The following is a 24,003-nucleotide window of genomic DNA, read 5'->3' as shown; positions in this document are numbered from 1 at the left end:
GTTCAGGGTAGTTGATTTCCAGATAGAAAATATGTTTTTGAGGAGAAAATTCCCCCACAACCCCCAGGGCAAGGGTTTTAAGTTATGCCCTAGGGGCATATAAGGTTTTTATAGAAGGTGTTGTCGTAGAAAGTTCAAAACAGGCTCATTTGATTGGAAATTCAAAGGGCTAGTACCCTTTTTAATAGTAGAAAGTGATTAGAGGGCAACTAGCCCGCCCCCCACCTACACCCTTCATTCCCCCAAACACATCCAATCAAAATTTCGAGATAGCCATTTTGTTCAGCGTAGATGATTTCCAGATAGAAAATATGTTTTTGAGGAGGACACTTCCTCACATCCCTCAGGGCAAGGATTTTAAGTTATGCCCTGGGGGCATATAAGGTTTTAAAAGAAGGCGTTGTCGTAGAAACTTCAATACAAGCTCATTCGACTGGAAATTACAAGGGCTAGTGCCCTTTTTAATAGTCGAAAGTGATTGGAGGGCAACTAGCCCCCCTCCCCCCACCCCCATCATTCCCCCAAACACCTCCAAAAAAAATTTAGAGATAGCTATTTTGTTCAGGGTAGTTGATTTTCAAATAGAAAACATATTTTTGAGGAGGACACTCCCCACAACCCTCAGGGCAAGGACTATAAGTTATGCCCTGGGGGCATATAAGGTTTTTATAGAAATCTTTGTCGTAGAAACATGAAAAAGGGCTGATTCGATTTGAAATTCAAAGGACTAGTACCCTCTTTAATAGTCGAAAGTGATTTCAGGGCAACTAACCCGCCTCTCACGCCCACCTTTTCCCCAAACACATCCAATCAAAATTTTTAAACAGCCATTTTATTCAACGTAGTTGATAGTTTTGGAAATTAGGTCTTCCAGGATGACAACCCCTCCCCCCACACCCCTCAGGGATAGGGTTGTAATTTTTGCCCTGGGGGCATATATATTTTTTAATGAAAGCGTTGTCGCAGACACTTCAAAAGAGCTCATTTGATTGGAAATTCAAAGGGCTAGTGCCCTTTTTAATAGTCAAAAGTGATTGGAGGGCAACTAGCCTCCCCCACGCCCATCATTCCTCCAAACATATCCAATAAAAATTTTAAGACGACCATTTTGTTCAGCGTAGTTGATTTTCACATAGAAAATATGTTTTTGAGGAGGACACTCCCCCACAACCCTCAGGGCAAGGATTATAAGTTATGCCCTGGGGTCATATAAGGTTTTTATTGAAGGTATTGTAGTAGAAACTTCAAAACAGGCTCAATCGATTGGAAATTCAAAGGACTAGTGCCCTTTTTAATAGTCAAAAGTGATTGGAGGGCAATAAGCCCCCCCCCCCAACCCATCATTCCCCCAAACACATCCAATTAATATTGTGAGATAGCTCGGTGAGTCAGCGTCGTAGAGGTCCGGATATAATCTATATTTTTGGGATGGACACTCCCCCACAGCACTCGAGTCAAGAGCTTTGTATTTTGCACTGGGGGCATAAAAGGTTTTTAGTGCAGTTGCCATTGTGGAACTTTAAAAAAAGGCTCATTCGATTGGACATTCAATGGGAACTGATCCTTTTTAATCGTGAACAGTCAGTGTAAAGTAACTAGTCCCTCCTCCTACGCCCATCGTTCCCCCAAGCACATCCAATCAAAATTTTGAGATAGCTATTTTGTTCAGCGTAGTTAATTTCAATATAGAAAATATGTTTTTGAGGAGGACACTCCCCCACAACCCTCAGGGCAAGGGATTGAAGTTATGCCCTGTGGGCATATAAGGTTTTTATAGAAGGTCTAGTCGTAAAAACTTCAAAAAAGGCTCATTCGATTGGAAATTCAAAGGGCTCGTACCCTTTTTAATAGTCAAAAGTGATTGGAGGGAAACTAGCCCCCCCCACGCCCAAAAAACCCCCAAATACATCCAATCAAAATTTTGAGATAGCCATTTTGTTCAGCGTAGTTGATTTCCAGATAGAAAATATGTTTTTGAGGAGAATATTCCCCCACAACCCCCAGGGCAAGGGTTTTAAGTTATGCCCTAGGGGCATATAAGGTTTTTATAGAAGGTGTTGTCGTAGAAAGTTCAAAACAGGCTCATTTGATTGGAAATTCAAAGGGCTAGTACCCTTTTTAATAGTAGAAAGTGATTAGAGGGCAACTAGCCCCTCCCCCCAACGCCCTTCAGTCCCCCAAACACATCCAATCAAAAGTTTCAGATAGACATTTTTTTCAGCGGAGTTGATTTCCAGATAGAAAATTTTTTTTTTATGAGGATACTCCCCCACATCCCTCAGGGCAAGGGTTTTAAGTTATGCCCTGGGGGTATATAAGATTTTTAAAGAAGGCGTTGTTGTAGAAACTTCAATAAAAGCTCAATCGACTGGAAATTCAAAGGGCTAGTGCCCTTTTTAATTGTCAAAAGTAATTGGAGGGCAACTAGCCCCCCTCCCCCCACACCCATCATTCCCCCAAACACTTCTAATAAAAATTTTGAGATAGGTATTTTGTTCAGGGTAGTTGATTTCCAGATAGAAAATATATTTTTGAGGAGAAAATTCCCCCACAACCCCCAGGGCAAGGACTATAAGTTATGCCCTGGGGACATATAAGGTTTTTATAGAAATCTTTGTCGTAGAAACTTGAAAAAGGGCTCATTTTATTTGAAATTCAAAGGACTAGTACACTTTTTAATAGTCGACAGTGATTTCAGGGCAACAAGCCCCCCTCTCACGCCCACCTTTTCCCCAAACACATCCAATAAAAATTTTTAGATAGCCATTTTATTCAAAGTAGTTGAAATTTGTGGATATTATGTTTTTAAGGATGACAACCCCTCCCCCAGATCCCTCGGGATAAGTGTTTTAAGTTATGCCCTGGGGGCGTATTAAGTTTTTATTGAAAGTGTTGTCGTAGAAACTTCATAAGGGCTCATTCAATTGGAAATTAAAAGGGCTAGTGCCTTTTTTAATAGTTTAAAGTGATTGGATAGCGACTATCGCGCCTCTCACACCCACCATTTTCCCAAACACATCGAATTAAAATTTTGAGATATCCATTTTGTTTAACATAGTTGAAAGTTCTGAAAATTTTGTCTTTTAGAATGACAACCCCCTCAAAGCCCTCAGGGCAAGGATTGTAAGTTTGGCCCTGGGGGAACATAAGGTTTTTATATAATGCTTTGTCGTAGAAACTTCAAAAGGGCTCACTTTATTTGTAATTGAAAGGGATAGCGCTTTTTTTAATATTTGAAAGTGATTGGAGAGCAACTAACGGCCTTCTCACGCCCACCATTTTCCCAAGCAAATCCAATCAAAATTTTGAGATATCCATTTTGTTTAACGTAGTTTAAAGTTCTGGAAATTAGATTTTTTAGGATAATAACCCTCTCAGAGCCCTCAGTGCAAGGGTTGTAAGTTATGCCCTGGGGGCATATAAGGTATATATAGAAATTTGTTGTATATGATTCATAGAATATATTTTAGTCTTCCTCAAATCCAATTTTTATTATAGTAAAGATCGAAGTGGGTATAATATATTATTTTGTGTTGTTGTTGTTTTTTAGACCAGGGCACTTCGTATTGAAGGAGTTGGCGTGGGAACTTCGAAAAGGGCTCATTCGATTGAAAATAGAAAGGGCTGATGCCCTTTTTAATAGTCGAAAATGTTTTGAGGGCAACTAATCCCTTTTCCACTCCCACCCTCCCACGCCAAGCCTCCCATTTCTGCTCTTAAAATTTAACCAAATCAAAATAGCGTAAGTTTATCCAAGCTATCAAGGATTTTTTTGCGAATAGTATCAAGTTTTCCATTTCAGGTCAACTGGAGGAGGTATGAAACTAAATTAAACACTACTATTTGTGTCTAGATTTTTAAAAGGGTGTATGTTGTTAAAAATTGCTGAAAATTTTTCTCCAGCATACAAATAGCAGACCAAAATATAAAGTCTTAAAAAAACCGAAAAGATTTAAACTATGATTTTCTTTTTCCCTGAAAAGACTATGTGAATATAAAACGAGCAGAAATTAATTTAAAATACTTTTTCCACAAAATAATTTTTTCAAAGAAAAGTAAAGAACTCTATTAAACAAAAAATGAGCAAAAATAAAATCAAATAATCTACCTATCGCGAGAGTACCATAACTCAGCATCTATAAATAAATGAAACCCAAAACGAACAGAACTTAAAACAAATACCCGAGTCAAACCCAAAATGAGCTGAAATTAACATAAGTTGGGCGCAAAACCCCAATGCCTTCCCAAGGCCAGAACAAAATTTGCACTTTACTGAAAAAATTTTAAATGTTTTTACTTTTATAACTTTAATAACTCAAATAATTTTAACATTTTGATGACTAAATATCAGTATATGTATATTAAACTGACAATGCACATTCATTTGTATTTTTTAAACACCAGTTTAAGAGTTTTCAATCATGCAGATTTCAGTAGTCGGTCTTTCATGGTTTCAAGCCTTCACACTCCAAAAATAACATTAAAATAGCATTTTGGCGCCATAAAGCATTTTATGAGGGTTTTAACATTACGAAATTATTGAAAGTGCGTAAATATGAGTATTACCTTTTAAATGACTCTCTACGGTATTCTAATACCCTATTAGCACTTATCATCGTTTCCAGCTCTTATAAAAATTAAATAAAAAAAAAAAGTTTTTTTAACTGAAGGGACGACGTTAAAACTCAAAACGAACAGAACATATTCCGTATATGAAGGGGGCTGACCTCTCCTCAACGCCTCGCTCTTTACGCTAAAGTTATTCACTGTTTAAAAAATAGAGTTATGAAAAATTCAAAATTTAGCGTAAAGAGTGAGGCGTTGAGGAGGGGAAAGCCCCTTTCATATACGGAATAATTTCTGTTCGTTTTAAGTTTTAATGTCGTTCCTTACTTTCAGTTAAAAAAAACTTTTTTTTTTGATTTTTGAACGTTTTTGGATTAATGCAGGTTTTGATTTTGGCATTAAAACAAAATTTGAATATTAATTTTATTTTTATTTGGTTAAATGGCTTTCTCGAAACTTGTTTAATTTTATTTACGAACGTTTTTATTAATAATAAATATATGTAACTTGCGAATTAACTTACGTAACAAACTCCTTTATTCATATATTTTCATGACGTATATGAGAGGGTTCGCCCCCTCGTCAGTACCTTGCTCTTTATGCTGAAGTTCGAATTTCGTTCCAACTTTTTAAGAATGACCCCTGAATCACAAATGCCGCTAATTAGAATAAATAGCTCTTATGAAAGTACTAAATAATCTTTAGCTTAAAGAGCGAGGTATTGACTAGGGAGTGAACCCAATCATATACGTAATATTTTCTGTCGTTTTAAGTTTTAATGTTGCTCCTTACTTTCAGTTGAAAAACCTGTTTTTTTTATATATAATTTATGATCTTTTTTTAAATAATGCTGGGAAATCCGGCACCGCCTTCATAGCAATGTTCCTTCTCCCATGAAAACTTCCTTCATGGAAAGGAACCTCTGCAGTAGGGTTCTCTGATACGCTGAATATGATGGTGTGATTTTCATTAAGGTTCTATAGCTTTTAGGGGGTCTTTCCCTCTTTTTTTCGAAAATCAGCAAATTTTTTCAGGCGCATAACTTTTGATACGCAGGACTAAACTTGATGAAACTTATATATTTGAAATCAGCATTAAAATCTAATTCTTTTGATGTATCTATTGGTATCAAAATTCCGTTTTCTACAATTTCGGTTACCATTGAGCCGGGTCGCTCCTTACTTAGAGTTCGTTCCCACGAACTGTTTGATTCGTTACCACGAACTGTTTGAAACGCATTAATTTTTATTGTTTCCTGCATGAGAGGTGGGTAAGCCCATCTTCAACACCTCGCTCTTCACGCTACAGTGTATAATATTTTAAAAAAAACTTGCAATTGTTCTAATTAAACAACCCTTGTGTTTCAGGCGTCGTTCACAAAGAATTGGGACAAAACTCAACCTTCAGCGTAAAGAGTAACGTGTTGAGGAGGGAGAACCCCCACATATACATAATGATTTCTGTTTTGTTTTAAGTTTTAATAATGTTTCTTACTTTCAGTTGAAGAAATTTGTTTTTTCATTAAATTTATTATCGTTTTTTTAAATAATGCCAGGAAATCTGGCTCCACCTCCACAGAAAGATCCCTCCTCCCTACAGAACTATTTTCTAAATATTTCAATCTCGGTAATAATTCGCCCCACACAATTACCGTTAACATGTCCACGCATAAAAGTAAGTCAGTAAAATAAAAGCAATACACATAAATAGAATTTCATATTAGAATTCTGGAAAATTCCCCCAGTATAAAAATTCCCGTGAAAAGTTTTCTCCCTGGAAACTTACCTCCCCATATAAAATCTACCGTGGAAAAAAACAGCAGAAAATTCCCCCCTCCCCCCAAAAAAATGCATGCATAGTTCCCAATAACAAATACTATACGTCTACAAATGGAAAATTTATAACTTTAAGACCTTTACATAAGGGCTCTAGGGGGAATTTGTTACCTTCAATGATATATTTTTTGGGTTTTTCAACTTGGCTGAACAGAATGGCTATCTCAAAATTTTGATAAGACGAAATTGGGAAAAAAGGGGCGTGGAAGGGGGCCAAGTTGCCCTCCAGCATCTTTGGTCACTGAAAAGGGCACTATAACTTTTAATTTCCGTTTGAATGAGCTCTCTCTTGATGCTCTAGGACCACTGGGTCAGTACGGTTACCCCTGAAAAAAAACACGCATCCATGATCTTTCTTCTGGCAAAAATTACAAAGTTGCAGATTTTTGCAGATATGAGCTTGAAACCTATGTAATAGGGTTTTCTGATACGCTGAATCTGACGGTGTGATTTTCATTAAAATTCTTTCATTTGTAGGGGATTTTTCCCCCCTCTTTCAAAAATCAGGTAAATTGTCTCAGTCTCGAGTAGTATTGATATAATGATTACAACGGGGCAGGTAGCCAATGTAGCTATAACAGTTAAGAGCGCACAGTCCCACCATATAACTATAACAGTTTCAAGCGGACAGTACACCCGCCAATACTAGCAGACAGTGTAATGACCGGAATTCAACTACCGTGAAAATTCGTGCTCTGTTCAAAGTGCGTGATGTTTCCTTTGTTTGAAATTGTGAAATTCTTTTTGTAATTTAATTTGTTTAATTAATTTACATAAATTAATTTATTATTAATTAATTTACATAATTACATTAATTTACATAATTACATTAATTTTTTTTTTAACCTTTTTTTTTCACTTTTTTTTTAAACATTTTTTTTAAACTTTTTTTTCAACTTTTTTTCAACTTTTTTTTAACTTTTTTTCAACTTTTCTTCAACTTTTTCTTAACTTTTTTTTAACTTTTTTTTTAACTTTTTTTTAGATTTTTTACATTCTAAGTATCTCCCCATTGATTTCTTATGAAATTTGGGTTTGATGTAGGTATCGAACGTGAGACCAGTGATTTCCTAAGGTAAAAAAACGACACGTTAATTGACTGAACCAACAAGTCATTGAACATTATGATTTTAGAAATACATTCAATGAATTGTTTCTGGGACAATGCCCAACTGATGTTAAGCGTCACAATATCGTAACAGGTTCATTCCATTGAACTGGAACAAGTTCAAGCACATTCGATTTATCAATTGTATTTTTGATAGGTGTTAAAGACGGTTCGTGAAAATCCCAAGTTTTTTTCTGATTTTTTGGACAATTGCCTTAACTTGAGAGTAGTTTGTTAGAAATGCGTCGTTGATAATTAAGAAATCCGATGCTAAACTCAGACAAACAAAAGGTTTGTAACACCTGATTGGCTCGTATATTTTGCATGATATTTCTAAAGTCAATTAAGATGAAGAAATGTCAGAGTGTAGGTTTGACATCACCAGGCACGTGCAAGGGAAATTTTTTGTTGATGGGGGACTTAAAAAGGCAAAAATGGGTGAAGGACATGAGTTTATAAGACGGTTCGTGAAGATCCCAAGGTTATTTTCAGATTTTTTGGACAATTACCCTAACTTGTGGGTAGTTTGTTAGAATTGCGTCGTTGATAATTAAAATATAGGATGCTAAACTCAGACAAACAAAACGATTGTAATACCTGATTGGCTCGTATATTTTGCATGATATTTCTAACGTCAATTAAGATGAAGAAATGTCGGAGTGTAGGTTTTACATCACGAGACACGTGCGAGGGAAATTTTTTGTTGGTGAGGGGTTTAAAAAGGCAAAAATGGGCGAACTACATGAGTTTATAAGACGGTTCGTGAAAATCCCAAGGTTTTTTCTGATTTTTTGGAATACTGCCTTAACTTGAGAGCAGTTTTTTAGATATGCGTCGTTGATAATTAAAAAATCGGATGTTAAACTCAGACAAAAAAAAGGATTGTAACAACTGATTGGCTCGTATATTTTGCATGATATTTCTAAAGTCAATTAAGATGAATGAATTTCGGAGTGTAGGTTTTACATCACCAGGCACGTGCGAGGGAAATTTTTGTTGGTGGGGGGTTTAAAAAGGCAAAAATGGGTGAACTACATGAGTTTATAAGACGGTTCGTGAAAATCCCAAAGTATTTTCAGATTTTTTGGACAATTGCCCTAACTTGAGAGTAGTTTGTTAGAAATCTGTCGTTGATAATTAAAACATCGGATGCTAAACTCAGACAAACAAAAGGATTGTAACACCTGATTGGCTCGTATATTTTGCATGATATTTCTAAAGTCAATTAAGATGAAGAAATGTCGGAGTGTAGGTTTTACATCACCAGGCACGTGGGAGGGAAATTTTTTGTTGGTGGGGGGCTTAAAAACCCTCCACCAACAAAACCCTTTTTAAACCCTTTTTAAACCCTCCACCAACAAAAAATTTCCCTTGCACGTGCCTGGTGATGTAAAACCTACAATCCGACATTTCTTCATTTTAATTGACTTTAGAAATATCATGCAAAATATACTAGCCAATCAGGTGTTACAATACTTTTGTTTGTCTGAGTTTAGCATCCGATTTTTTAATTATCAACGACACATTTCTAACAAACTACTCTCAAGTTAAGGCCGTTGTCCAAAAAATCAGGATTTTCACGAATCGTCTTATAAACTCATGTAGTTCACCCATTTTTGCCTTTTTAAGCCCCCCACCAACAAAAAATTTCCCTCGCACGTGCCTGGTGATATCAAACCTATACACCGACATTTCTTCATCTTATTTGACTTCAGAAATAACATGCAAAATATACGAGCCAATCAGGTGTTACAATCCTTTTGTTTGTCTGAGTTTAGCATCCGATTTTTTAATTATCAACGACGCATTCCTAACAAACTACTCTCAAGTTAAGGCAATTGTCCAAAAAATCAGAAAAAACTTTGGGATTTTCACCAACCGTCTTATAAACTCATGTAGTTTACCCATTTTTGCCTTTTTAAGCCCCCCGCCAACAAAAAATTACCCTCGCACGTGCCTGGTGATGTAAAACCTACACTCTGGCATTTCTTCATCTTAATTGACTTTAGAAATATCATGCAAAATATACGAGCCAATCAGGTATTACAATCGTTTTGTTTGTCCGAATTTAGCATTCGGATTTTTAATTATCAACGAAGCATTTCTAACAAATTACCCACAAGTTAAGGCAATTGTCCAAAAAATCAAAAAAAACTTGAGATGTTGATGAGCTGTATTATAAACTCATGTACTTCACCCATTTTTGCCTTTTTAAACCCTTCACCCACAAAAAATTTCCCTTGCACGTGACACGTGATGTAAAACCTAAGCTCCGACATTTCTTCATCTTAATTGACTTAAAAAATATAATGCAAAATAAACAAGCTAATAAGGTGTTACAATCCTGTTGTTTGTCTGAGTTGAGTATCCGATTTTTCAATTATCAACGACGTATTTCTAACAAACTACTCTCAAGTTAAGGCAATTGTCCAAAAAATCAGAAAAAACTTTGGGATTTTCACGATCCGTCTTATAAACTCATGTAGTTCACCCATTTTTGTCTTTTTAAGCCCCCCACCACCAAACAATGACCCTTGCACGTGCCTGATGATGTCAAACCTACACTACGACATTTCTTCATCTTAATTGACTTTAGAAAAATCATTCAAAATGTACGAACCAATCAGATACTACAATCCTTTTGTTTGTCATAGTTTAACATCGAATTTTTCAATTATCAACGAGGCATTTCTAACAAACTGCTCTCAAGTTAAGGCAATTGTCCAAAAAAATCAGAAAAAACTGTGGGATTTTCAAAAACCGTCTTATAAACTCATTTAGTTCACCCATTTTTGCCTTTTTAAGCCCCCCCCCCCACCAACAAAAAATTTTTCTCGCACGTGCCTGGTGATGTCAAACCTACACTACAACATTTTTTCATATTAATTAAGTTTAGAAATATCATGCAATATATACGAGCCAATCAGGTATTACAATCCTTTTAGTTGTCTGATTTTAGCATCCGATTCATTAATTATCAATGACGCATATCTAAAAAACTACTCTCAAGTTAAGGCAATTGTCCAAAAAATCAGAAAAAACCTTGGGATTTTCACGAACCGTCTTAAAAACTCATGTAGTTCACCCATTTTTGCCTTTTTAAGCCCCCCACCAACAAAAATTTCCCTCGCATGGGTCGGCTGATGTCAAACCTACACTCTGAAATTACTTCATACTAAGTGACTTTATAAATATAATGAAAAATATTCGAGCAAATCAGATGCTACAATCCTTGTGTTTGTGTTAGTTTAGAATTAGATTTTTTAATTATAGACAAAGCATATCTAAAAAACTATTCTCAAGTTAACGCAATAGTAAAAAAGATCAGAAAAAACCTTAGAATTTTAACGAACCGTCTTATAAACTCAGGTAGTTCATCCATTTTTGCCCTTTTAATCCCCCCTCCAACAAAAAATTTCACTCGCACGAGGCGGGTGATGTAAAACCTACACTCCGACTTTTCTTCATCTTATTTGACTTTAGAAATATAATGCAAAATATACGAGCCAATCAGGTGTTACTATCCTTTTGTTTGTCTGAGTTTAGCATCCGATTTTTTAATTATCAACGACACATTTCTAACAAACTACTCTCAAGTTAAGGCAATTGTCCAAAAAATCAGAAACAACCTTGGGATTTTCACGAACCGTCTTATAAGCGCATGCAGTTCACCCATTTTTACCTTTTTAAACCCTCCAAAACAAAAAATTTCCCTTGCACGTGCCTGGTGATGTAAAACCTACACTCCGACATTTTTTCATCTTAATTGACTTTAGAAATATCATGCAAAATATACGAGCCAATCAGGTGTTACAATCCTTTTGTTTGTCTGAGTTTAGCATCCGATTTTTTGATTATCAACGACACATTTCTAACAAACTACTCTCAAGTTAAGGCAGTTGTCCAAAAAATCAGAAAAAACCTTGGGATTTTCACGAACCGTCTTATAAACTCATGTAGTTCACTCATTTTTGCCTTTTTAAACCCCCCACCAACCAAAAATTTCCCTCCCACGTGTCTGGTGATGTAAAACCTACACTATGACATTTCTTCATGTTAATTGACTTTAGAAATATTATGAAAAATATACGAGACACTCAGGTGATACACTCCTTTTGTTTGTCTGAGTTTAGCATCCGATTTTTTAATTAACAACGACCCATTTCTAACAAACTACTCTCAAGTTAAGGCAATTGTCCAAAAAATCAGAAAAAACCTTGGGATTTTCACGAACCGTATTTTAAACTCGTGTTGTTTACCCATTATTGCCGATTTAAGCCTCCCATCAACCAAAAAATTCCCTCGCACGTGCCTGCGGATGTCAAACCTACACTCCGACATTTCTTCATCTTAATTGACTTTAGAAATATCATGCAAAATATACGAGCCAATCAGGTGTTACAATCCTTTTGTTTGTCTGAGTTTAGCATCCGATTTTTTAATTATCAATGACCCATTTCTAACAAACTACTCTCCAGTTAAAGCAATAGTCCAAAAAATCAGAAAAAAACTTGGGATTTTCACGAACCGTCTTATAAACTCATGTAGTTCACCCATTTTTGCCTCTTTAAACTCCCCACCAACAAAAAATTTCCCTCGCACGTGATTGGTGATGTCAAACCTATACTCCGACATTTCTTCATCTTAATTGACTTTAGAAATATCATACAAAATATACGACCCAATCAGGTGTTACAATCCTTTTGTTTGTCTGAGTTTAGCATCCAATTTTTTAATTATCAACGACACATTTCTAACAAACTACTCTCAAGTTAAGGCAGTTGTCCGAAAAATCAGAAAAAACCTTGGGATTTTCACGAACCGTCTTATAAACTCATGTAGTTCGCCCATTTTTGCCTTTTTAAGCCCCTCACCAACAAAAAATTTCCCTTGCACATGTCTGATAATGTAAAACCTACAATCCGACATTTCTTCATCTTAATTGACTTTAGAAATATCATGCAAAATATACGAGCCAATCAGGTGTTACAATCCTTTTGTTTGTCTGAGTTTAGCATCCGATTTTTTAATTATCAACGACGCATTTCTTAACAAACTACTCTCAAGTTAAGGCAATTGTCCAAAAAATCAGAAAAAACCTTGGGATTTTCACGAACCGTCTTCAACAACTATCAAAAATACAATTGATAAATCGAATGTGCTTGAACTTGTTCCAGTTCAATGGAATGAACCTGTTACGATATTGTGACGCTTAACATCAGTTGGGCAATGTCCAAGAAACAATTCATTGAATGTATTTCTAAAATCATAATATGTTCAATGACTTGTTGGTTCAGTCGATTAACGTGTTGTTCTTTTACCTTAGGAAATCACTGGTCTCACGTTGGATTCCTACATCAAACCCAAATTTCATAAAAAATCAATGGGGAGATACTTAGAATGTAAAAAAGTTTAAAAAAAGTTTAAAAAAAGTTAAAAAAAAAAGTAAAAAAAAAAGTAAAAAAAAAAGTTTAAAAAAAGTTAAAAAAAAGTAAAAAAAAGTTAAAAAAAAAGTTAAAAAAAAAAGTTTTTAAAAAAAGTTAAAAAGTAAAAAAAAAATTAATGTAATTATGTAAATTAATTTAATTATGTAAATTAATTAATAATAAATTAATTTATGTAAATTAATTAAACAAATTAAATTACAAAAAGAAATTCACAATTTCAAACAAAGGAAACATCACGCACTTTGAACAGAGCACGAATTTTCACGGTAGTTGAATTCCGGTCATTACACTGTCTGCTTGTATTGGCGGGTGTACTGTCCGCTTGAAACTGTTATAGTTTTATGGTGGGACAGTGCGCTCTTAACTGTTATAGCTACATTGGCTACCTGCCCCGTTGTAATCATTATATCAATACTACTGTCTCGTAGCCTTTGATGAGTAATACTAAACTTAATAAAATTTATATATTCAGAATCAGTATTATAAGCCCATTCTTTCGATACATTTATTGACATCAAAATTCCGTTTTTAAAAGTTTCGATTACTATTGAGACGTATCGCTTGTTTTTTGTATTATTTTTTTATTACGTATATGTTATTACGTATATGAGGGGGTTCTCCCTTAGTCAATACCACGCTCTTTACGCTAAAGTTAAAATTTTGTTTAAATCACAAACCCCTGAATCGCAAAGGCCGTTTAATTAGAATAGATAGCTCTTTTGAAAGCACTAAAAAAAACTTTAGCGTAAAGAGCGAGGTATTGACTTGGGGTTTGAACCCCCTCATATACGTAACAATTTCTGTTCTTTTTAAGTTCTAATCTTGCCTCTTACTTTCAGTTGAAAAAACTTGTTTTTTTTTAATTTAATTTCTGATCGTTTTTTTAATAATGCTGAGAAATCCGGCACCCCCTTCATAGAAATTTCCCTCACTCCAAGGAAACATCCTCCACTCATAGATTCTCCCGAGTAACCCCTCTTCCAGCCCCCCCCCCCCAGAAGAAAATCCTTCCTGAAAATGTCTGTATACTTCCCAATAACCAATACAAAATGTAAACAATGGGCAAAGTTCATAACTTGCAGCCCTTCCCCTGGGAACTGTGGGGGATTAAGTCATCCTCAAAAACATATTTACTAGATTTTCGACTATGCTGAACAGAATGGTTATCTCAAATTTTGATTGGGTGACTTTGGGAAAAAATGAGTGTGGGAGGGGGCCAAGTTGCCCTCCAATTTTTTTGGTCACTTAAAAATGGCACTAGAACTTTTAATTTCCGTTCAAATGAGCCCTCTTGTGATATTCTAGGACTACTGGATAGATACAATCACCCCTGGGGAAATAAAAAAAATAATAAATACATAAATAAACACGTATCCGTGATCTTTCTTCTGACAAAAAATACAAAATTCAACATTTTTGCAGATACTAGCTTGAAACTTCTACAATAGGGTTCTCTGATACGCTGAATCCGATGGTGTGATTTTCTTTTAAGTTATATGACTTTTAGGGGGTGTTTCCTCCTTTTTTCGAAAATAAGTAAAGTTTTCTCAGGCGCATAACTTTTAATGGGTAAAATTAAACTTGATGAAACTTATATATTTGAAATCAGCATAAAAATATAATTCTTCTGATATATCTATTGGTATCAAAATCCAATTTCTTAGAAATTCGGTTACTATTGAACCGGGTCGGTCCTTAATTACAGTTCGTTACCACGAACTGTTTGATTTCCATGCATTTGTTTCTGCAATAAGCTTTCACTATGAATCTAAATTATTCAAATGATGAATCTAAATAATAGCTATCAGTCCTAAATCAGCATTAAGAGCGAATTTTTCTTACGAGACAGAGCTTTTTTTATGTGTTTTAAGCTTTCGGCTACTATGGGCCGTGGTACCTCCGTAGGCTATTAGGTTGCAGCTATTGCTGTAACCATGAGATTCAAGTGTTTTTGGGCCCAGGGCATAAAGAGTTTGAGGTAATTAAGGGTTGATTTTTATGGGATTTGAGTTGAATAGAGTAGAGTTGCATGGGGGTTGAGTTATATGGATCTGAAGTGAATAAGGTTCAGTTAAATGAGAGTTGAGGTAAACAGGAGTTGATTCAAACGGCGGTTGAGTTAAACAGGGACAGAGTTGCATGGGGGGTGATTTTAACGGGAATTCAGCTGAAAAGAGGTTGAGTTGCACGAGGGTTCAATTATGCATTGGTTGAGTTTTCACAAGGTTCAAATTAAATAGGTTCAGTTATACGGGCTCAGGTAATTGGGGGTTCTGTTGCACGGGAGTTGAAATAAATAAGGGTTATGTTGCATGGGAGTTGAGTTGAATTGGAATTGAATTAAGCTGGAATTGAGCTAAACCGGGTTCAGTTAATCGGGGGTTGAGTTGCACGGTGATTGAGTTAAACAGGGGTTCAGACAAGTAGTCGTTGAATTTCACGAGGGTTTAGTTAAATGGGCTCAGTTGTACGATCTTCAGCTCAACGAGGTTTGAGTTGTATGAAAACCCTCATGCAACTTCCGTATGTGCTCCTGTGCAATCCTTGCAATAAAATAGATAATGCAAAAATTAGTTACGTGAAGTATATTTATATGCTAATTACTTCTTCTGTGTCCTTTGTTGACGGTCTGTAGGGCCGCTTGATCCTCGTCTTTATTTATCTCCATTCAAAAAATGCTAACAACTCTCCCTAAGCATTTGTTACGCCAAGGACTATATCCAGAATTCTACAAAAATGAGGGAAGGGGCTTACAGAAAAATGTTATTGATTATCAAGGTAGGCCTATTGTATGCAAAACAAAATTTACATTTGTTTTTGTTACTTCAGTACGAGGGGGGGGGGGGGAAAATCCAGCGGGGGGAGTCCAACCTGGTACCCCCCCCCAGATACGGGCATGGTTACAGGTTTACCATATATTTCTCAAAACTTGTTTATTTGCTGCGATTGCGTATTATTATTATTTTTGGTTTTTTAGCTACTCTGTTCACGGTAAGTACCTCAACCACATTCAAATTTTCCTTTGCTGACGCCATAACAAACCCGTGACACCAGTCTTCTGTTATTCGTTTTTCTGTTTGATATGCCAGACTGAGTGTTTCACGATCCACCAAATCGTATTTATTGGCAACAATTACTATTGGGACGTCTATTCCTTTTAAATCAATAATTTGCTCACGAAGACGCTCGACCTCCTAGAACAAAACAGACGGTAATTAGCTATGCCATGCTGATTTTTGGATATAAATTTAAATAGTATTTGATTGTAAGTTCAGATGCATTGGATTAAGACAATTTCTTCGTAAGATTTTGTCGCTATGACAAAATCCCTTAAAAGTTAAAAAACATTTAACGCTTGAATTTTTTTAAGTTGTAAGCAAAATTCTTATACATGATAAGCAAAAACTTTAAATCTGGTTCTAAGCCAAGTAATTCATCAAGAAGATCTAACTTGATCTTGATTTCATATTAAAATATTAACATTACATACGGAATTATGTTAACAGCTTGAAATAAAAAATAGCCGTCATGACCAGTGCTAAGAAGTCATTTTATGTCGACTTAGAGCGTCAATTAAATACAAAAAAAAATGAGTTTTTTAAACTGAAAGTATGGAGCAACATTGAAACTTAACACAAATAGAAATTATCAGATGCCTAAGTAAAGAATGATGTTGGTAAAATGTATTATTTTTGGTTCTTTAGACCAGGGCACTTCGTATCGAAGGAATTGTCGCAGAAACTTAGAAAAAAGCTCATCCGATTGGAAATTGGAAGAGCATGTACCCTTTTCAATAGTCGAAAGTGATTGGAGGGCAACAAATACCCCTCCCATGCCCACCATTTCCGGAAACACATTTAATCAAAATTTTGAGGCAGCCATTTTGTTCTACGTAGTTGAAAGGTCGAAAAATTATGTCTTTGAGGATGACAATCCACCCACCAGAGCCCTCAGGGCAAAGGTTGTGAGCTGTGCTCTCGGGGCATATCAGGTTTTTATAGAAGGCGTGGTCGTAGAAACTTCAAAGAGGGCTAATTCGTTTGGAAATTGAAAGGAATATTGCCCTTTTTAATAGTCGAAAATGATTGAAGGGCAAGTAACTCCCCTCTCACAACAAACATTTCCCAAACACATCCAATCTAAATTCGAGATACCCATTTCGTTTAACATAGTTGAAATGTCGGGAAATTAGGTCTTTGAGGTAGACCACTCTCCCCAACCCCCGCAGCGCTCGGGTCAAGGGTTGTAAGTTATGCCCTACGGCATATAAGGTTTTTATAGAAAGTGTTGTCGTAGAAATTTCAAAAAGGGCTCATTCAATTAGAGTAGGAATGACCTATCGACTCCCATTGCTCACCACTGCTGCCACCTACAATTGAGTGCGCATGTGCCGAACCATATAGACAATGTATTGATCTACAAGAGGGGAACTGAATTTCTGAGAACTTGATTTGCATAATCGAGGGGAATTATGGATTTACGAAAGGGGAATAAAGAAACAAGTATGGCTTCTTTGATCTTAGGTCTGAGGGATAAACGCTCTTTAGGTCAGAGAGAAAAATTAATATTCTATTTTTAAATAGTGCTTCAATGATCTTTAGTGTCAGGAATTACAAATGATATCACTTGTTATTATGGAATTATGCGAGAGTCTAAAGAGATAGAAATTCTATTTTTAAATACGGCTTCACTGATCTTTAAGTCAGAGAAATAAATTGGTATTCAAACGAAACCATAATAGTTTAGCTAGGAACATTTATGTGATGAAGAGATGAACGCGGGAAAGGGTTTCCTAGGAATTTCAAATGTTACAGCGCAGGGATGCCAAAACAAAAGGAACACGCAGAAATTACGTTTAGGGATTATTTGGGCGAAACCGTTTTGAGTCATTTTAGAAGATGATTTAACCGAAACCGTTTGAGGCATTTTAGAATATGATTTTAGAAGATGATTTAGAAGAGGATTTGAGGGTGAAACTCTGTGGTCGTTATAATACACAAGTTCTATTTGAAAAGTGTTGTGAGGTCCTCTACCCCAACCCCAAAGGGCCCCCCTCCAACCCCAATGGCCCCCCGAGCCCCCAAAGTCCCCCAGGCCCCCCAATTCCCCCGGCCCCCAAGTGCCCAAGGCCCCAACATTTTTCTAAATACTTTTGAATCAATTTGTCTGCATGTCTGGGCTGGTATTTCAAAGTCCAAGGAATTCTCTTTGTTGGTTTGAATATCTAAATTGCCTGTCGTTCTCTGGTTGCCGGTCTGATTCTATATGTTTGCAGATCTTGGTTGGTGTTTGCAAGTCCAAGTATTTGTCTTTGTTGCTTTGTATATCTAAAGTGCCTATCTTTCTCTTTTTGTATGTCTAATTCTATGTCTTTGCATGTTTGGGTTGGTATTTTGAAGTCCAAATAGCTCTCTTTGCTGCTTTGTAGATCTAAATTGCATATTTCTGTTTTAATTTCTGTTTATTTGTGTTTGCCTGTTGCAGGTACTTCTTTGTTTTAATTTCTAATTCTATTTGTTTTCTTTTCAAGGTTTGTTGTTTGCAAGTCAAAGTGTTTGTCTGTGAGGGTTTGTATATTTAAATTGCCTGTCTTTCTCTGTTTGTGTGGATAATTCTATTTATTTGCATGTCTTGGTTGGTGTTTACAAGTCCAAGTATTTGTTTTTGTTCGTTTGTATATCTAAAGTGCCTGTCTTTCTCTGTTTACATGTCTGATTCTATTTGTATGCATGTCTGGGTAGGTGTTTGCAAGTCCAAGTATTTGTCTTTGTTGGTTTGTATATCTAAAGTGCCTGTCTTTATCTGTTTGCATGTCTGTTTCTATTTGTTGTCTTGTGTTGGCTTGTGTTTGAAACTCCTATTATGTGTATTTGATACTTTTTGTATTTAAAGTACATATATTTCTCTGTTGGCATATCTGATTCTATTTGTTTGCATGTCGGGGTTGGTGCTTTGAAAGTCTATTTATTTGTCTTTTTTTGTTTTTATTTATAAAGTGCCTGTCTTTCTATTTTGGCCTGTCTGATTCTATTTGTTGTGATTTCTTGGATGATATTATGCAAGTCCAAGTATTTGTGTTTGTTGGGTTGTATATCTAAATTGACTGTCCTTCTATGTTTGAATGTCTGATTATAAATGTTTCCATTTCTGGGTTGGTATTTGCAAGTCCATGTATTTGTCTTTGTTGCTTTGTATATCTAAAGTGCCTGTCTTTCTCTGTTTGCATGTCTGATTCTATTTGTTTGCATGTCCGGGTTGGTGTTTGCAAGTCCAAGTATTTGTCTTTGTTGGTTTGTTTATCTAAAGTGCCTGTCTTTCTCTGTTTGCATGTCCGATTCTTTTTGTTTGCATGTCTGGGATGGTGTTTTGCAAGTCCAAGTATTTGTCTTTGTTGGTTTGTATATCTAAAGTGCCTGTCTTTCTCTGTTTGCATGTCTGATTCTATTTGTTTGCATGTCTGGGTTGGTTTTTGCAAGTCCATGTATTTGTCTTTGTTGGTTTGTAAATCTAAAGTGCCTATCTTTCTCTGTTTGCGTGTCTGATTTTATTTGTTTGTATGTCTGGTTTGGTGTTTGCAAGTCCAAGTATTTGTCTTTGTTGGTATGTATATCTAAAGTGCCTGTCTTTCTCAGTTTGCATGTCCGATTCTATTTGTTTGTATGTCTGGGTTGGTGTTTGCAAGTCCAAGTATTTGTGTTTGTTGGTTTGTATATCTAAAGTGCCTGTCTTTCTCTGTTTGCATGTCTGATTCTATTTGTTTGCATGTCTGGGTTGGTGTTTGCAAGTCCAGGTATCTTTCTTTGTTGCTTTGTATATCTAAAGTGCCTATGTTTCTCTGTTTGCATGTCTGATTCTATTTGTTGGCATGTCTGGGTTGGTGTTTGCAAGTCCAAGTATTTGTCTTTGTTGATTTGTATATCTAAAGTGCCTGTCTTTCTCTGTTTAAATGTCTGATTCTATTTGTTTATATGTCTGGGTTGGTGTTTACGAGTCCAAGTATTTGTCTTTGTTGGTTTGTATATCTAAAGTACCTGTCTTTCTCTGTTTGCATGTCTGAATCTATTTGTTTGCATGTCTGGGTTGGTGTTCGCAAGTCCAAGTATCTCTCTTTGTTGCTTTGTAGATCTAAAGTGCCTATCTTTCTCTGTTTGCAAGTCTGATTCTATTTGTTTGCATGTCTGGGTTGGTGTTTGCAAGTCAAAGTATTTGTCTTTGTTGGTATGTATATCTAAAGTGCCTGTCTTTCTCTGTTTGTGTGTCCGGTTCTCTTTTTTTTCATGTATGGGTTGGTGTTTGCAAGTCAAAGTATTTGTCTTTGTTGGTTTGTATATCTAAAGTGCCTGTATTTCTCTGTTTGCATGTCTGATTCTATTTGTTTGCATTTCTGGGTTGGTGTTTGCAAGTCCAAGTATTTGTCTTTGTTGGTTTGTATATCTAAAGTACCTGTCTTTCTCTGTTTGCATGTCTGATTCTATTTGTTTGGATGTCTGGGTTGGTGTTTGTAAGTCCAAGTATTTGTCTGTTTTGGTTTGTATATCTAAAGTGCATGTCTTTATCTGTTTGCATGTCTGATTCTATTTGTTTGCAAATGTGGGTTGGTGTTTGCAAGTCAATGCATTTGTCTTTGATGTTTACTATATCTAAAGTGGTTGTCTTTATCTGTTTGAATGTGTGATTCTATTTTTTTTGATGTCTGGGTTGGTGTTTACAAGTACAAGTATTTTTCCCTAATGGTTTGTATATCTAAAGTGCCTGTCTTTCTCTGTTTGAATGTCTGATTCTATTTATTTACATGTCTGGGGCAGTGTTTACAAGTCCGAGTATTTGTTTTTGTTGGTTTGTATATATAAAGTGCCTGTGTTTCACTGTTTCAATGTCTGATTCGATTTGTTTGCATGTCTGGGTTGGTGTTTGCAAGTCCAAGCATTTGTCTTTGTTGGTTTGTATATCTAAAGTGCCTATCTTTCTCTGTTTGCATGTCTGATTCTATTTGTTTGCATGTCTGGGTTGGTGTTTTGCAAGTCCAAGTATTTGTCTTTGTTGGTTTGTATATCTAAAGTGCCTGTCTTTCTTTGTTTGTATGTCTGATTCTATCTATTTGCATGTCTGGGTTGGTGTTTTTTTAAGTCCAAGTATCTGTCTTTGGTGGTTTGTATATTTAAAGTGCCTGTCTTTCTCTGTTTGCAGGTCTGATTTTATTTTTTTGCATGTCTGGGTTGGTGTTTGCAAGTCCAAGTATTTGTCTTTGTTGGTTTGTATATCTAAAGTGCCTGTCTTTCTCTGTTTGCTTGTCTGATTCTATTTTTTTTTGCATGTCTGGGTTGGTGTTTGCAAGTCCAAGAATTTGTCTTTATTGGTTTGTATATGTAAACTGCCTGTCTTTCTCTGTTTGCATTTCTGATTCTATTTGTTTGCTTGTCTGGGTTGGTGTTTACAAGTCCAAGTATTTGTCTTTGTTGCTTTGTATATCTATAGTGCCTATCTTTCTCTGTTGGCATGTCTGATTCTATTTGTTTGCATGTCTGGGTTGATGTTTGCAAGTCCAAGTATTTGTCTATGTTGCTTTGTATATCTAAAGTGACTGTCTTTCTCTGTTTGCATGTCTGATTCTATTTGTTTACATATCAGGGTTGGTGTTTACAAGTCCAAGTATTTGTCTTTGTTGCTTTGTATATCTAAAGTGCCTGTCTTTCTCAATTTGCATGTTTGATTCTATTTGTTTGCATGTTTGAGTTGGTATTTTCAAGTCCAAATAGTTGTCTTTTTTGGCTTGTATATCTAAAGTACCTGTCTTTCTCTGTTTGCATTTCTGATTCGATTTGTTTGAATGTTGCCTGTCTTTCTCTGTTTGCATGTCTAATTTTATTTGTTTGCATGTCTGGGATTGGTGTTTGCAAGTCAAAGTATTTGTCTTTGTTGGTTTGTATATCTAAAGTGCCTGTCTTTCTCTGTTTGTGTGTCTGATTCTATTGTTTTGCATGTCTGGGCTGGTGTTTGCAAGTCCAAGTATTTGTTTTTGTTCGTTTGTATATCTAAAGTGCCTGTCTTTCTCTGTTTGCATGTCTGATTCTATTTGTTTGCATGTCTGTGTTGGTGTTTTCAACCCAAGTATTTGTCTTAGTTTGTTTGTATATCTAAAGTGCCTGTCTTTCTCTGTTTGCATGTCTGATTCTATTTGTTTACATGTCTGATTTGGTGTTTGCAAGTCCAAGTATTTGTCTTTGTTGGTTTGTATATTTAAAGTGCCTGTCTTTCTCTGTTTGCAGGTCTGATTCTATTTGTTTGCATGTCTGGGTTGGTGTTTGCAAGTCCAAGTGTCTGTCTTTTGTTGCTTTGTATATCTATAGTACCTGTCTTTCTATCTTTGCAGGTCTGATTCTATTTGTTGGCATGTCTTGGTCGGTGTTTGCAAGTTCAAGTATGTGTCTTTGATGGTTTGTATATCTAAAGTGCATATCTTTCTATGTTTGCATGTCTCATTCTATTTGTTTGCATGTCTGGTTTGGTGTTTGCAAGTCCAAGTATTTGTCATTGTTGGTTTGTATATCTAAAGGGCCTGTCTTTCTCTGTTTGCATTTCTGATTCTATTTGTTTGCATGTCTGGGTTGGTGTTAGGCTAGTACGTTTTGCTACAGCCGCAAGCATGCATAGTGAGAGAGAAATACAAAGTCGACCTGCGGGGATTTTCCGGCGAGTATGGTTAGGTTAGGCTAGATTAAGTTAGGTTAGGTTAGGCTAGATTAAGTTAGGTTAGTTTAGGTTAGCCTACGTACGCGCACGTACTTAGGCTAGCCTAACCTAACCTAACTTAACCTAACCTAATCTAGCCTAACTTAATCTAGCCTAACCTAACTTAATCTAGCCTACCCTAACCTAACCTAACCATAGGGGAGGGTGGGGTTGGTTCGGAAAAAAAATTTTTGGTTGGGTGCAGCTTCTGTCCCAATCAGTATCCATCTTCCGTTTTCATCTTAAAAGAAAGAGATTAAGTCCAAGATTTGTCAGGAATTTTGGTAGAATTTTATCTTTCGTCTTTAGACAAAAAAATCCAACAATAAAAAAAAAAATGTCCGAAGTTACCCCACGGTATGGGGTGGGTTCGGACATGGTGTGGGGTTACTTCGGAAAGCAGTAATATGGGTTCAGCAACCTCACAGATTAAAGAAAAAAACGCAATTTACTGAAAATTTGAATATGTATAAAAAATAACAAGTAAAATGAAAGTTACTGGAGCTCTATGTCACGTCGTAGCTGCTGAGATCACATTGAAAAGTGAGTCCTCGCTTTGTCCGTTCAGTCCCTCCAGTGGCAGTTGGTCATGGAAGAGAAAGAACAATGTCGTTTGAAGAGACGAAGGCTTTGTCCTCAATATCCGGAAAAATGAACCGTGCTCCATTTCTGCGAAGGAACAAGACTTCTAGATTGCTTCCAGTTTTTCCTTTTATCTGGCCAACGTAGAAGATATCCGACTTCTTCGATTTGCCCAATTTGAATTTTACCAGAACATAGTTATCCGTTTGAGCTTGGTCAATATCAAAGGCTCAAGGTCCTCTTCTACGTCTCCACAGTAAACAGACTCGTCGCTTGAGGAGTCGCTCGGGGCAACAGGTTCAGAAAGAGTCTCCGCCTCATCGGTTACGTCGTCTTCGTTAGGCTTGCGGACCGCGCTGTTCTTACGTTTCTTTGTAGATGGCGTCGGCTTGGCCTTCTTTTCCTTTTTATCTCCGATCTCTTCTTTCTCAGGGGTGTCAGTGAGAATACGGGTCCTCCCTCTGTTGCGATTCCCACGTCCCGGAACAGTAACAGCCCCCACTCGGGGAAAAGGTCTTACTTCTTCGGGCGACCTTATGAAATAAGAAATTGGTGGTCCAGCTTCCGAGTTGGCTTGCGACGAGGGGCTCCGCGAACTGGTTGTTTGGTCTAGCGGCCTATCCGTCACAAAGGATGGGCCAAAAGCTCCCTCTGGGAATACATCACGATTGAATGGAAAGATTCCAGCTGTTCGAAACGCAGAGACTATGTTGGATGCACTGAACTTCTACAGGAA

At 36.3% G+C, this 24,003-nt stretch overlaps 1 protein-coding gene across 1 annotated transcript in view; it reads right to left on the bottom strand.

Moving 5' to 3' along the window:
* LOC148949392 (ras-related protein Rap-2b-like) overlaps positions 1 to 24,003 on the bottom strand; it is an 85,788-nt gene that overhangs the window by 12,523 nt on the left and 49,262 nt on the right. The window contains exon 4 of the mRNA XM_089092947.1: positions 15,956 to 16,150. Within this exon, the coding sequence (XP_088949073.1) occupies positions 15,956 to 16,150 (195 nt within the window). The remainder of the gene's footprint in view (positions 1 to 15,955; positions 16,151 to 24,003) is intronic.

This window comes from Artemia sp. Qi Xiang Cuo, chromosome 8 (assembly GCF_049724085.1).
Source record: "Artemia sp. Qi Xiang Cuo chromosome 8, ASM4972408v1, whole genome shotgun sequence".
Classification (NCBI taxonomy): domain Eukaryota; kingdom Metazoa; phylum Arthropoda; class Branchiopoda; order Anostraca; family Artemiidae; genus Artemia; species Artemia sp. Qi Xiang Cuo.
This window is presented reverse-complemented; position numbering and strand designations above follow the sequence as displayed.